Source organism: Leptidea sinapis, chromosome 1 (assembly GCF_905404315.1).
Source record: "Leptidea sinapis chromosome 1, ilLepSina1.1, whole genome shotgun sequence".
NCBI classification, from domain to species: Eukaryota; Metazoa; Arthropoda; class Insecta; order Lepidoptera; family Pieridae; genus Leptidea; species Leptidea sinapis.
This window is the reverse complement of record NC_066265.1, coordinates 20,064,566-20,079,921: the sequence shown is the minus strand read 5'-3', so window position 1 is coordinate 20,079,921 and position 15,356 is coordinate 20,064,566. Positions and strand designations below refer to the sequence as shown.

General features: G+C 34.3%; 1 protein-coding gene across 4 annotated transcripts in view; it reads left to right on the top strand.

Moving 5' to 3' along the window:
* Positions 1–160: 160 nt before the first annotated feature.
* LOC126967667 (cyclin-G-associated kinase) overlaps positions 161–15,356 on the top strand; it is a 48,495-nt gene continuing 33,299 nt past the window's right edge. The window contains exons 1-6 of one of the 4 annotated variants that reach the window (XM_050812265.1): positions 169–843; positions 1,765–2,169; positions 2,714–2,811; positions 4,430–4,655; positions 5,151–5,306; positions 13,793–15,209. In XM_050812265.1, the coding sequence (XP_050668222.1) occupies positions 711–843; positions 1,765–2,169; positions 2,714–2,811; positions 4,430–4,655; positions 5,151–5,306; positions 13,793–13,839 (1,065 nt within the window). In that variant the 5' untranslated portion in view covers positions 169–710 and the 3' untranslated portion in view covers positions 13,840–15,209. Of the gene's footprint in view, positions 844–1,764; positions 2,170–2,713; positions 2,812–4,429; positions 4,656–5,150; positions 8,390–13,792; positions 15,210–15,356 lie in introns of those variants that run through there. The other 3 variants (XM_050812254.1, XM_050812263.1, XM_050812271.1) reach the window with 3 other exon arrangements.

Genomic DNA, 15,356 nt, shown 5'->3' with positions numbered 1-15,356 from the left:
TATTACAAACATTTTTACTTAAATGCCAATAATGTGAAAAAAAGTTTCACTTTTACCGTGGTTTCATAAAACCACACAATTATTTTTTAGTGTTTTATCGTAATTGTTCTGTGTTTTCACGGATATTAATTAGAAAATATATTAGTGTCGTGTTAGATTGTATTGTTAAATAAAGCAACATTCCAAATAAAGAAACATTTCACAGGAAAACACTGATTCTTACGAACTACTGTGTGAGTCTCGCCGTAATGAGGAGAGTGTTTGTCTATTACGCTAGTATACTAAGTTTATGGCTTATTCATCCATGGCTTTTAAGATAGATGAAAATAATGTAAATACAAAATAATAAATCAATATTATGGCTGCGGTGATCACATAACACTTAACGACGCATACCTATGTTCGCGTAGACTGATTATCAGTCGAACATACGGTTCGTTTGTCCTCCTTTTGCATAAAAAATGTAATGCAATGTCTTTATGACGTTTAACGTCAGCAGCTAATGTCAGGCTTTTGCTTTTGTAATTCCTTCAAAATTCAGATTTCAGCCCTCAAAGTTAAAACTTGTCGCAGTATTTCATTCGCCTACAATTTTTGGTGTATAATTTTTTGTTAAATAATGCATAAATTAATGTATAAATGCTGAACTATTTAAACAATTAAAGCATTGTTTTCATTTATGTTTAATTTTTTATGTTATTTAAGAGAAAATGAGTGTATTTAAATCTGCAATGGGATACTTCAGCTCTAGTGGTGCCAACGGGGGCAGTGATAATGATTTCGTTGGCCAATTTGTCGAAATTGGAAATATGAAATTAAGAGTAAAAAAAGTAATAGCCGAAGGTAAGCCATGTTACTGGAATAAAACTTATTTTATATTTCCACAAAAAGTTTAGGGGCGGATATCATTGTGGGGCTGCGATTAAGTAAATTAGTAGGTAAATTAATTTCTTTTACCAAATTATATTTCATTAGTTGTATACTTATTGAATTGAATGATAGAAACAGTCTGTAATATAAATTGTCAGGTAACTCAGCTGATTGAACTTTGGTTATACTGAGCTGTAACTCCAATTGAGTCAATAAATAATATGGTCTTTATGTAAAAGTGTATAAATAGCGTTAGACTGTGCTGTTCAGATAAAAAAGATGTTTTTATGAATTTGTAAAAAGACATTCTAAAAGTAAAGAAATCAAAAATCAGGTATTTTTGTTGGTGCTATGAAAATATATAGCAGCAGAATTGTAAACAATGTCTCCATATTTAAATCGAGAGTTACCATATTGCTAGGCTAAGAACATTTTCTGGGTAAAATAATAGTGAATTATCTAAAAGTGTATGGTGTAAATTCCTACATCACATTTGAAAAAAAAACAAATCAAATTCGTAATCATTCATTAATAACTTATAATCCAATTAATTACTAAGAAAATAAAAAAAAAAATTCAAAATTTAACTTATTTTTAAATGGTTCAATGGTTAGTGATCACCGAGTCATCTTGCTATACCAGAGGCATCACAGAAGGGTTGCTGGCCCTGTGATTCCTCTGCTGTTGCAAGAGAATGTGGGTGAAACCTTTCTATATCATAAGTGTTATTGAAATATGTCATGATAGCTGAGTAATTTCACTAGCTATAGCACCTTTCAAACTGAAAGAAAAGAAGCAGTTGTTGGGTTCCACCTAGCCATCATGCTGTGCAAAGAACCATCCCACAGGTGATCAACTCTTAATAGAAATTGTAAGGTTATTCTTTTGTTTCAGGTGGTTTTGCATTTGTATTTGTTGCTCAAGATATTGCTTCTGGTACAGAATATGCCTTAAAAAGGCTAATGGCAGCTGATGAACAAGCAAACAAAAACATTATACAGGAAATTAGCATACTAAAGAAATTATCAGGGCACCCTAATGTAATTAAATATATAGCCGCTTCTTTTATTGATAAAACGAAGACATCCCATGGAATGAGTGAATATTTATTATTGACTGATTTATGTAGTGGTGGAAGTTTAATGGAGGCTTTGCAGCATAAGGGTCAAGCATTCCCGCTGCCAACAATTGTGAGAGTTTTCTACCAAACTTGCAAAGCAGTACAGCATATGCATGCACAGGTTCCACCGATTGCCCATCGTGATCTTAAATTAGAAAACTTCCTTATTTCTAATGAAGGTGAGTTGTATAAAAACATTTCTCTAAATATTATCTCATAATCATAATTACCAACTACAAATATTAAGTTTTTAGGCATTGTAAGGACATCACACATATGGAAATTGAAAAAAAAAAAGTATTAATGATATTTTTTGAGTAATAAATACTTAAAATTGTCTCTGATATTTATTAACTGCATATTAATTTAATTTGTCAATAAAAATCTCACAAAAGCCAAATAAAAGTACATGTGCATAAGTATGAAAATGGTATGAAATTATTTGTAGTGTAATAAGTGAAAAATGTGTGAAAACCCTCCATAGCGCAGAAATACTTATTCCTCTAGTGTTCTAGTGAAACATGATTATAATTATTTATTATAATCATTTATTTTCAGTACACAGCTCTAACATAGACAGGTTGGCTGGGATAAGCTTTGGGAAAAAATGTGTACTTTCACAAGGACACACTTGCACTATTGCAGAAATTTGCCTACTTTAACATTTGGCGATATTATTTTCACTTTTCATTTTTTTTATCAATGACATATATATTGTTTTAGGTACAATAAAATTATGTGATTTTGGCTCAGCAACAACAGAAGTCTACACACCAAATCCCTCTTGGAGTGCAAACCAAAGAAACATGTTGGAAGAAAATGTAAGTCATATATAATATATTGTTCTTTTCCAGCTAAATATGAGTTAAACTTGACTAGAACATAATATTACTCAATAAGACTGCATTGTTGATGTTCTTTATCACATCGTTCACTCATGCATTCTTAACATTTATGAATTACTGCTTATAACCTTACTTGAATTTATTATGACTGCGGGAAACTGTGTGAATGGAGCGCTGCATGCCTTTATAAACGGCCAGACTGTGCTAATAGAAGCGCGAATGGCTGTTCATAATGCAGTGCTTGTTGCCACGTTAATGTATGGAAGTGAGAGTTGGGTATGGCACAAGAAGAACAAAAGCAGAATTAACACAGTTGAGATGCAATCACTGCATAGTATGTGTGGGGTAAGACTGACAGATAGAATTCCGAATGTGGTAATACGAGCGCACTGTGGTTTGAAGGAGGATGTTGTGACAAAGACTGAAAAAGGAATGATGAAATGGTTTGGACATGTGGAGCGAATGAGTGAAGAAAGAATGATGCATCAAATATATAAGGCAAGTGTGTGTGGGCAACTGGGTCGCGGGAGACCTCGTAGAACATTCGTCGACCAATTGGGGACGTTCTTAGAAAAGGAAAGGTCCAAAGCACCCGCAACCGGCAAGCATATATGAAAAGAGTAATGAATGTAGAGGAAGCGCGTGAGGTTTGTAAGGATAGAAGCAAGTGTCATTCTATTGTTTCTGCCTACCCCGACGGCAACAAGGCGTGAGTGTATGAATGAATGAATGAATGATCTGAATTTATTTATAATACATAGCTGTACACAAACAAACCTACAATCACAGCTGCATCTCAGACAGCTGTGCAGGGATTGCAGACCATTGCTCTGACATACTTGAGTGGCTTCCTCTACTACTACACTTTTATTTCCTACATCCTCAATACAGTATTTTTTACAAGTCAAAGGAGGATAATGAGAATATAGGCCACCTAAAGGTATGGGATCAGCGCCACCTCACATCACCGGAGAAATAATAGGAGTGTTGCTGGCTTCTTAGGTGGTTGTACACACTTAAAGTTGAGTGTATCCATTTAATTCCTTTCTGAAATGCACAAGGAAGTTTATTCCATAGTTTGATTGTATTGGGGAGAAAGTTCCTTGGAACCACACTGTCGAGGAATGCCGCTAATGTAGATGTTGAGGATGTGGCCCAATGTTGGAATTTATGACAAAGGATCAGGTCAAAGAGCTCTTTGGAAAGCATGGTCAATGGTGTAGACTGTAGACCAAAAAACAAGCTATTCACAGAGGATCACTATGTCTCAGGCTATGTTGCAGGCTATTTAACTCTCATGATTTTGAGACTGTATATGATGCTAAAATCTTCATAAGTGCCTAAACTCCATTCTCGGAAATTGGTATTGAGAGTAGTTAAAGTATCCTCCACTTTCACTCCCATGAAATAAGTCGTTAGTAGAGCTGAGGAAAACCTGTCAAACTCCAATGTGCATTGTTAGCACTATTGAAAGTAGTATTTAGTGTTGTGCTATTGTATAAAATCTACTTATGGATTTTACTAATTATTGAATAGCGAAAAATATTTTTATTCTTTATCTTAATAGGATGCCTAATGAAAATTCTTATTTCAGCTAGCACAGTTTACAACTCCAATGTACAGAGCTCCGGAAATGCTTGACACATGGGATAACCGTAAAATAGACCATGCGGTTGATATTTGGGCTCTAGGGTGCATCCTTTACACCCTTTGCTACATGCAACATCCATTTGAAGACTCGGCAAAATTAGCCATCCTTAATGGAAACTACTCGCTCAATCCCAACGATCAAAGATACAAATGTTTTCATGAAATAATAAGTGAGTATTTTTAAATTAGTTATTTTTTTTACAAATGAACAGATCATTTATAAATCTAGAATCAGTTTTGAACTAACCCCTATTTTGAGCAATTCATGCACACTAACACAAAGTGTCATACAATCGCAAGTGTAAGACATAGCTTGTCACACACACTAAAGTATTAAACATGGTCTGTTTTTATCGGTTGTCTAACAGCAAGAGACTATAGACGTATAAGTTATCTAAGGGATATCTGATATTTGTCAACATTATTTTTTTTAAGAATTTTTATAGGTACCTCTCTACCCTGTCTGTTAGCCTGGTGTTGGTCTTAATGTAGTATATTTATTGAGCTGAACGTCCTGCTCGTCTTGTCCCTTATTTTCAATAAAAATATCACACATTTAAATTTAATTATTTTGAATAATGCATGCAATGATTACAAAAATTAGAACAATTTTTTTTTGTCCCGACTTTCGCTAGGAGGTGTTATATAAGTTGTCTGATCTGCAGATGGGTGTCTGTGTGTGAACCCCGACGAGCGGCTGACCATCAGCGGCGTGCTGGAGCGACTGGCGGCCGTGGCGGAGACCAATAGCGTCAATCTCAAGCAACCACTCAAATTTGAGCGTAAAAAAGTTGAACAATCCGTGGCCACTAGCTCGCCAGGTAATAAGAAGTCAAGTAAATATTACACTACCATATTATGTTAGTTACCGCGTCGACAACGAAACATCCCCTTACCGCGCGTTCATTTCCGTATCGAGCTAAAATGGTCAAGTATTTTTTGACTTTTTACACTCAAATTTAAATTTTCACACATTCGTATTGTTGCTTTACATGTAACGGTTTCAGTGAGGTTTGATTTTTTTTTAATTTATCGCCCAAAATTTTAACATCGACAAAGGTAAGCATGTTCGATCGACGTCGAAGGTAGTATAGCATTTATTTGACTTTATTTATTATTATTATATATTCGAAATTTATAATAGCTTAGTAGCGTTCATATTATAAATGTGTTAGTGCAATATGAAATATCTTACAACAAATATTATATCTAGGAGGAGTCTATGGGAGCTTTAAATAAATTAGTGTTTTCAATTTAAAAAATTGATACATGTCACCGAATATGTTGATATATCTTTTTAAAAGAGTAATAATATTTAATAGATGCGTATTTTAATATATTGGCACTTTGAAGCTTTGTACATTCCTGCAGAACTATATGCATAATAAACGATTATTGAATGTTTGAAAATATTTGCACACACTTACTATTATTGGCTATTAAGAATATATAGTTCCAAGTTATATATATATAAGGCTATGCGTATGTGGTGCGGTCGCGTAGAAGAAGACCAATTTAGGTCTTAAATCTGTATCCAGTGGGAAGTTCCGTTGCATAGAATATCGTCTAGATATATACTGCTTTATCTACTGCCAAACAGTAGTAGGTATACATTATTTGCATTTCGGTTAGTACTATTACTGAGACTTATGACGAACGCAATCGCAGTCCTAGCCGGAGTTTTGGACTTTCAAAAACCCGCAGAGAGAGTTTCTAGCATTCAAATTCAAATTGTTACGATGATATATTTAGCTTTATTTCATATTGGAAATAGGTTTTTATTTAATATCCGGTAGCAAAAACGCACAAATCTAAAACATGCCTACCGAAAGAACCTGGGTTACTTAAAAAAGTATTGATTTTTCTGACGGTACAACAAAAACTACAGAACTATTAACAACAAAAGTCAAAACGTAACAATGAAATCTTCAAAAATAAAGAAGTGATAGAACAAAAATATCACATGTTCCTAACGGTTTTGAAACTGCAAACCGTACTGACGCAACAGGACGAGCGCGAGGGGGTGGAAGTGGAACGGGAGGGGACTTCACGTTCCAGCGAGGTCCAGAGATAATATGGCCATATAGCAGGGGTGCTCAAGCTTGAACTGCTGGCGATCTACCTCAAAATTGTTAGACACGATCGGTCGGCTCTGAGAGGCTTCAAGTATGTGTGATGAAGGATTGTCGTCTAGGTAGAGTGTCACGATGATATAGATATTAGTTTTGCGCAAAATATGCATTTTTTTAGTCAAGGTAAGTGTAGGTCTGCTCTTAAATGTTAATGAAATATCTCATAATTATTATTCAAGATTGCGAGTTTATTGGTTCTTACAAAACAAACGCGTTCTAAAGTTCTAAGCTTAACTAAAGAGTGACTTTGGATGTTGAAGCGTGACACTGCATGTGAAAGATGGTACGTAATTACCGATTTTAGTTTATTATACCGGATTTTTTTCTCGAGATCGACTCAAAAAGCACTTGCGATCGACCTGTCGATCCCGATCTACCGTTTGAGCACCCCTGCCATATAGTATATATAATACTTGCAAGTATACCCTGAATGTAAAAACAACATTTCGTATTTTATCGGCCGTTAAATGCGTACTTTAGTTGTCGGTCTCGATCTCTGACGTAATCGGACAGTAGATTCATTCTTGATTAGCGACCGCACTACATAGAAAGGGTGTGTTAAATATTTATAATCATTCATTATATTTTTGATCTAACAAATATTATATTCTCCTAAACTTTTACATAATCAAATGCATTTATTAAAAAGATAATTAATTCCATTGTACATTCCATTACTGGTTCTTTACTCATTAACCGTTGGGTATAACTCAATCATTTATGTCACATTAATTTAAATGTTTATTTCATTCCATACAGATTTAAAAAGGTAATCGTTAGCCACAATTCATTATTAGTATTAGCTTGGTTTAAATTTTTATAGTTATTAAAATCTTTATTGAAGTGTTCTTTTACCGATGTCTTCGCTTAACAAAATTGTTCATAAATATTTTTAATGACAGCAAGAATGACATAGTCATAGTAACAACAGACAAATGTTCTGCTAGAGTTAAAATGTGTTTTATTTGAGATGTCTAAATCAGAAATGACGACTAATCATTATTGAGGTGGAAAGGTTTACACATTTATTTGATACTTATAAGACGCATCATCAGTACTAGTAGATAAGGCTGTGGTCATCTAAGTACAGAGTGGGTACTTAAGGACTTGGCGTGAACAACTAAACTGTAGATAAGCTGAATTCCATATTCTTTTCATTGCCTACCATTACAAAAGCCGGCAACGCCGCGTTCGGTTAGTTTTAAAACACCATTAGCGTCGAATTTCCATTTTATTTAAAAAATGAATTCACTCTCGTTTCGATGTCAAAAACAGACGTTCCAATTTGCTTTAATTCTGCAAAAGCCTGCTTCAATTCGATTAAAACTCATTACTTGCCTTATTTTACCCAATTTACCAGAGGTTATGACATAACCTCACTTTTGCGTTTTTTTTTTGTAAAAGATTCTTAGCGAAAGAGTATCGTATCATTTGTATTGCTACATAATAAACTGTGGCTAATGCATTACCTTTATTAATAACATTAAGGTGGTATTATTAAGTTATTAAAGAACACTAACCATATTGGTGGCTTTATAGATTATAATTTACAAACGGTAAATATTATATCGGCATAAAAATAACAATTAGGTAGACAATACAAGGAATGTACGTAAACGTGGTACAAGTTTTATATATATATCTATATAATATAATATATTAATTAGTTATTAACATCACATAAGAGTAATATGTACGGATTGGAGTCATAGTCATATATTTAGTCACAATACTTTGTCTATGTCATTGAATAAACGAAAATGTTATCAGCATTCGTTTTGTTTTATTATTTTCAAGTATTTCTGGCTGAATTGAAAATTTTCCATTACTACATTACATTACTTTGAGACTTCAGACTGTCTTTTAAAGTTCAATTGTGACACATACAAGAATCGATTGACTTTAGTGATAAATACAGTTCAAACAATGAAGAATAATTTTAAGAGCAACTGTCTATTTTATTGCAACAATAAAAGAGATCTATAACAATATATAAAGTCATCTAACACATACCATACGTGTTTATCCGTAGGGATTGATATGTATAAAAAGTCACAGCCCTTATTCAGGCAGTAACTTTACTATATTATGTATTATGATGGGTATCTGTGAGTCACAATGGATTGTTCTTAATTCAGGCAATAACAACTTCAGCCAGCCTCCAACACCCTTTTTTTTTCTCGACAGCGTAAAGTGATTTGATTTGAGAAAAATATTGAGATCTGCTTAGATAGTCCATGTGAGACTAATTGAATTTACCTTTGGCTGGATTTTATGATCAGTTGTAGTTGTACAATGTATTCTCACTGTCAACACACAGTCAAGCCAATTATCTAATCCTTGAATTGTATTTATGATTTTCGGTACCATCAGTGTCAACCATTCTATCATTTAAAAAAAGGTTGACAGATAAGTGAGTTAAGATACCAAAGTTGTAAGCAATTACAATCCATACGGGTCGTGAAATTAAAATAATTAGTAACTTCGTGAGGAGTGTTAAGTCGACGCTATTTTTGGGAAAAATATTCACGAGAGTTTCATCATTGGTTGGTTCGGATGGCAGAGGGTAAATGTTTTAATATTATTAAATTAACACTGAATTTCTAACAAGTATTGCTACAAGTTGTGTGTGCACATATGTACTAACGCTATCTAATATTTTAATGAATGGGAAGTATGGGCTTTTGCAAAATATAATTAAAGCTTAGGAGTACTTCTACATAATCTGTTTTATTAATAAGCGCAATGAAAGTTACTAAGTTTAAAATTACTTCTCCCTGTCATGTAATTCTGTAGTGACAAAGATAAGACAAAGACAAAAACTTTTAAATTTGTAACAACTTTACTTCGCGTTTATTAATAAAAAAGAATAGGTTGCAAATATAGCATTACGCTAAAAACTAAATTCAATAGGATATTCGTCGGGTATATATATATATATCGGTATAATTTTTGTATTTGTACAAAAAACGGAAAAAATCAACAGCTACGGCGTGTTATGGCAAACTTACATAATATCATGAAATTGGATTACGACTCGTTGTGTCATTAAGGAAATGTAACAACGCGTTCTGAGCCCCAACTGCTGAAATGAAATCATAACAGACTGCTTGTTTCACACCGAAATTTCTTCAAGTTAAATAATTTAGGTTTTAGTGAAAATGCCTGAAGTAATATGGTTTAGTCAATAACAGATAATTGTAATGGAACATCTTGATTGGTGTAGTTGGTTATTGTAAGGCAGAATCCAGATTTTATATAACCCGCCAATCAATGCCAATCCCTGCCGGCACTGGACATGAGTAATGAGACCCTGGCCCACGACCTACGGCGAAAGAGAAAGCCGATGCACTCTTTTTGCCTCCAAGTCGACTCTTGACGAAGATGGAAAAACATCGCCGACCATCCCGCGGTCTCAGAGCTCTATGCCTGAAGTACAGTTTAGACAGAAAACTGTTCGGTGAGCTCTGTTTTCCTTGGACGTCAAGAAGTCGAGCGGGCCGGATGGCATTTCTCCCATCGAGCTCAGAACGTGTGCCCCTGAATTGAAGCCGGTCCTAACGCGTTTATTCCAGCACTCCTACTCAAAAGGCGTAGTTCCGGACTCATGGAAGTCAACCCTTGTCCATCCGATCCAAAAAAAGGAGACAGTTCGGGATCCGGCAAACTACAGTCCCTATTACCTCCCTGCTCTCCAAAATCACAGAGAGAAGGTCACCAGCTGATCAACGACCGTCACTACGGCTTTTGCCATGGTCGGTCGGCATGCGATCTTCTGGTATACCTAACACATAAATTGGCGGCGGCTATCTATAGCAAGAGAGAAGGCTCGGCAGTTAGCCTGGATATAGCGAAGGCCCTTGATCGTGTATGGCATAAGCCGCTTCTCAAAAATTTCCATCATTTGGGCTTCCCGAAAGATTATGCAAGTGGACCACCAGCTTCCTCACTGGGCGCATCATATATGTTGTTGTCGACGGTTATTGCTCGAAAGTGAAGCCCGTAAACGTTGGAGTTTCTTAAGGCTGTGCTATCTCCTACACTGTTTCTTCTTCATATCAATGATATATTGGACGCCTCCAACATACATTGGTATGCTGACGGTAGTACTGGAGATGCCGTATACACTGGCCATGCAGGTCTCTCTCTTCTGGGTCTAGAAATATCAAGTGATTGCCAATTCCGCTGTCATTTAGAAGGAAAAGCCAAACTGGCTTTGAAGACGCTGGACGTCATTAATAGAGCACAGCAATACTCCAAGACGGCCCACATTCTAGCGCTCTACAAAGCGCAGGTCCGGCCACATATGGAGTATTGCTGTAATCTCTGGTCTAGCGCACCCCAATATTAGCTCCAACGATTTGACCGCAACGCAGAGCTGCTCGAATTGTCGAGGACCCAGTGTTTTGTGAACGGCTAGATAAATAGACTTCGCGAAGGAATGTCGCTTGATTTTGTCTCGTATTTATAACGGGAAGTGTTCTGAAGGGCTGTTTGACCTCATTCCTGTCGCGATTCCATCTTCGCACAACACGCCACAAGTTAGGATATCATCCCTACCATCTGGATGTGTGGCGTTTTTCCTCAGTGTGGTTTTAAACAAACTTTCTTGTGCGGTGTTTCCAGGGCGATAGGAAAACTTTGCTGTAAAAACAGCGCTAGACGCAACATTTTGTTATTTAAATCATTTTTATAAAATGCAATCCGCGCGAAGTCAAGTGGGCTACAAGTACTTTATATTATAACTAAACATCCAGATGAGAGACAAAATTATTTTATTGCAATCCTTGCCGTCTTAGTTATGATTACGTTCGTGGGTCAGAATGAGTAAGCAGAAGTAGAACTTTCAGTTATCTTTGTCAGGGTTCACATGTAACGAACTAGAGTATGTGTTGCGAGGCAAGCGGAAGACAATGGTGATTACGTTATTCAAAAGAATTGTTAAAAAACGTTTGTGTGGTAAAGGTTTCTATAACATAAATGACTTTGTTAATAATACCACAGATTGAGAATTAGGCGACCGCCCTCAGGCTATTAAATAATAAGTTTAATTGTACAATGTTACTTTGTAAATGTTACTTTAATTGTAAAACATATTTTTGACGAAAAAAAAAAGCCCGCTGAGTTTGTTGCGCCCATTCTTCTCAGGCCTGAGGCATTCACTTTGGAATGGGTGGTAGTTTTTTTGACTTTCAATAAGTGATTTCACATCCTATTTAGAATAAACATATTTGAATTTTGAATTGTTGTTCTCTAGGCCTTTCTTTATATGTGGACAGGGCTTTGTAGATTTGAAATTTTACATGTTGGTGTAGTTCCAACGACAATGCATTTTTATGTTATGCGTGTAATGGACTAACATAATATCCAACTTTAGCTCCACATAAGACATATACCAAAGACTAACTTGTGTACTCTTAATTATGAAAGCTGGTTTAATTTGTTAACATGATATGACTACTGCACTGATTGGACCCTGGCTAGGGAACTCACCAACGGTTCACAGCACAGAGTTTTTAATGAAGCCTCATGAAATATACGCGGAGAATGTTTTAAAAGATTCAAGAGCAAATGGATAAGGAAATTTAATCTAAATAAATTTATCAAATCTTGCAAGCCCTAACTTTTTGATGAATAAAAAAAAACAGTTTTTTTTAAATAAATACGATGAGCATGCCTGTGTTTTACCCACCTAAAGCAATACACGAGCAAGAACTACAAACATTGCACATTGCATTAAGGATCCCATACGCAATAAATGCGCTTTGATTAGCAACTTTTAATAAAGAGAAATATTTATTGAGAAAAAAGAATATTTAAGGCCGCTATGCCAAGAAATCGCCAAAATAGCGCATAATTGAAACCGTTTCTTAACATAGTATGAGTAACATAGTAACAACATAGTATGAGAAGAAAATTCATTTTAACTTTACATTTCTCTCTTTAATAGATATCACTGCGTAATAAATCACCAAAGTACCCCTAACTTTTACAGTTGGAGCCATGTTAATCAATCAATCTATTATTAATGATGATGGTGCTCCTGTGATTCCTCTGGTGTTTCAAGAGAATGTGGGCGGCGGTGAGCACTTAACACCTGGCTAACACGTACGCTCGTACAAACAAAAAAAGGAGGACAACCTCCTATTTCAATAAAAAAAATCTACATAAAAATTGTATAAAAAATTCTTTACCTACTGTTTATCATGACATAGTATTGTTATTTTTGTAAAGAAAATTGTATTATGTTTGTAATAAATTAAAAATTAGATATGAATTAAAACAATGGCTTGTGCGGGAGAGGTAGCTTTGCTCCGCTCGATTCATCAAGGCCGTTGGCTCGGTCCCAGGCCTTAAGTAAATACGAGAATGAAGCATGTTTGCCTGTAACAGATACCCTTTATAAAGCATCTTGTTCCTCCTGTGTGTGCTAGATTGTCTACAACGTATAAGTGTTTCTTGAAAATTAAATATGATCATAAAAAGTATTTTATCATGTACTGAAGAAAAACAAACATGAAATAACTCGAAAATTCTATTTTTATACTATTCTTCTCATAGCATTCTATTATTACTTGACATTGCATGGATTTACAGCTTATTTTGTATACATATAATTAGCTTGTTTCATTGCATGTTTGGTATTTTATGCCTTACTTACGAAGTCTCGGATCTTAGATATTCTTAACGCTTGTTATTTTCCCCGTGTTTCAAGATATATAGGTAAACCCTGTAGGATTATTAATAATATTCTACCGTCCGAAAGTAGACTTGTTGACTCTGATAATAACTATATTAAGTTTTAATTGTTGTCAAGAATGATGATTTTAACGGGAGATATTCAACAGTATAATCAATTTACCACATACAGAATCTCTACTTATGTTTGTTTTAACCTTTGGTGATTATGGTAATGGTTCCAGTGTCAAATATTTAAAAAAATCACCATTTAATTCAAATTTTGAACGACTTACCTACCACTATTTTTGTTCAATAAATTGCTGTTAGGATAATAGATTTTTAAGCTAATGTGGAACAATACGGTTCAAAATTAAAAGCTTTATTATTTGTAACGACTCGAGACTAAAAACTTTCTCAGAAGTAACAAGAATAGAGGTCCGAGCCTTCGCGACAAGTCTTGCCCCCATTCATATCACATTTCTTTTTCATTTTAGGTGTTTTCAACTTTTTCGGATGCCCGATTGTTTTCTCGTTTAAATGACAACTACCCGCATGCTATCCGGACAACTCGCACTTGACTGCTTGCTAGATATTGGATATGCTCGCAATGATGAGTATTTGTTTTTGTTTATTAGTTCGTATCTTATCATTTTGAATGGCGAATAATGTTGAATTTCTTGCTATTTTACTATTAATTATGGTCTTTTAGATATAAGCTCAAAGTATCCGTTTCAACGTTGACGTAGGTAACTAGGAGATCATTTTGAATTACCATAGTTAAGTAATTATGTCATACTTTACTTTAGAAACTGATTGGCACACTTTAAAGCTATTTTTTGTTAGCTTGTATCGACAACTAAGTTGAACTTAAACAAAGTTAACCTTGTTGAGTTGAAGTTGAATAAAGTTAACATTGGAATGAGCAACACTCGAAACAGATTTAAATAAAATATTAATTAAAAACATTTTTAATTAAATTTATCTCGAACACTATCTTTTTAGCCCGATATTTTTTAAACATTTATTTTTTGTAACAAGTAGTTAGTAGGAGTTTACCTACCTGACTTCTAATTAATTTTGAATACCTACTTATTAAGGTAGACATTTTTTGATCTAATTCTGAATTTCGCTTACCACTGGGAGGGCTTTTACTTTATACAATTGTGTTATTTTAGAGCTGATTTCTATTGCGGTAATTAAAAAGAACTACTACTTCCAAAAATAATATCATTTACGTTATTAAACTACACTAATAGGTACAATAGTTATTAAATAGGGCTTATTTGTTAAAATATTTTATATGAATCGCTAGGGATTTTTCAACTATTCCATAATTCGCCATTCAAATCTTATCGAAAGTATAAACCTATGTACTTAAAATTTAATAATTTGTAATATTCTAAGTTGCACAAAAAAAATAACGCTCAAATTGTGCCCAAAAGCCCAACTTGTGTAAAATGTTTATCACAATAAAGATACATGCCGTAGGCCATTGTGATATACGTATGTTAATCTAAATAAGGAGATATATTTCTGTATATATATTTTTTTTTGGGGTTTTCCCTACGGTTTATCCTAACTTTAAATAAAATTGACGGAATAATTGTATTGAATTCATGTCCTCCCAGATGGCTTCTTTTGTAAATATGACGGATGCCTACATTTTTGCGCTTTAACGAATCCTGGATTTGCTGATTATGTACTGAACCAGGTGCAGCGGTGTTCGTGAGACATGTGGTGATGATAACAGAAGATCATTCGTAAGGTTTCTTACTTCCTGACTTTAGGCTTCGACTCATCCGCTCTATCAATAAACAATAAATTTCTTCCATGATTATTATTTAAGAGCTATAAGTAATTTAATTCACGTTCACGCAACTGCATTTTTCAATCAATCAATCAATCAAAACAATTTATATACAATTTACTTTTCCACGTCATAAATACAATAGAATAATTTAATACATTATCGTTAAAATATAAATGTAACAATAATTACAATATAAATGTCAGTAATAAAAATATAAAATATAAATTTCATCGATGGTATTGTACATA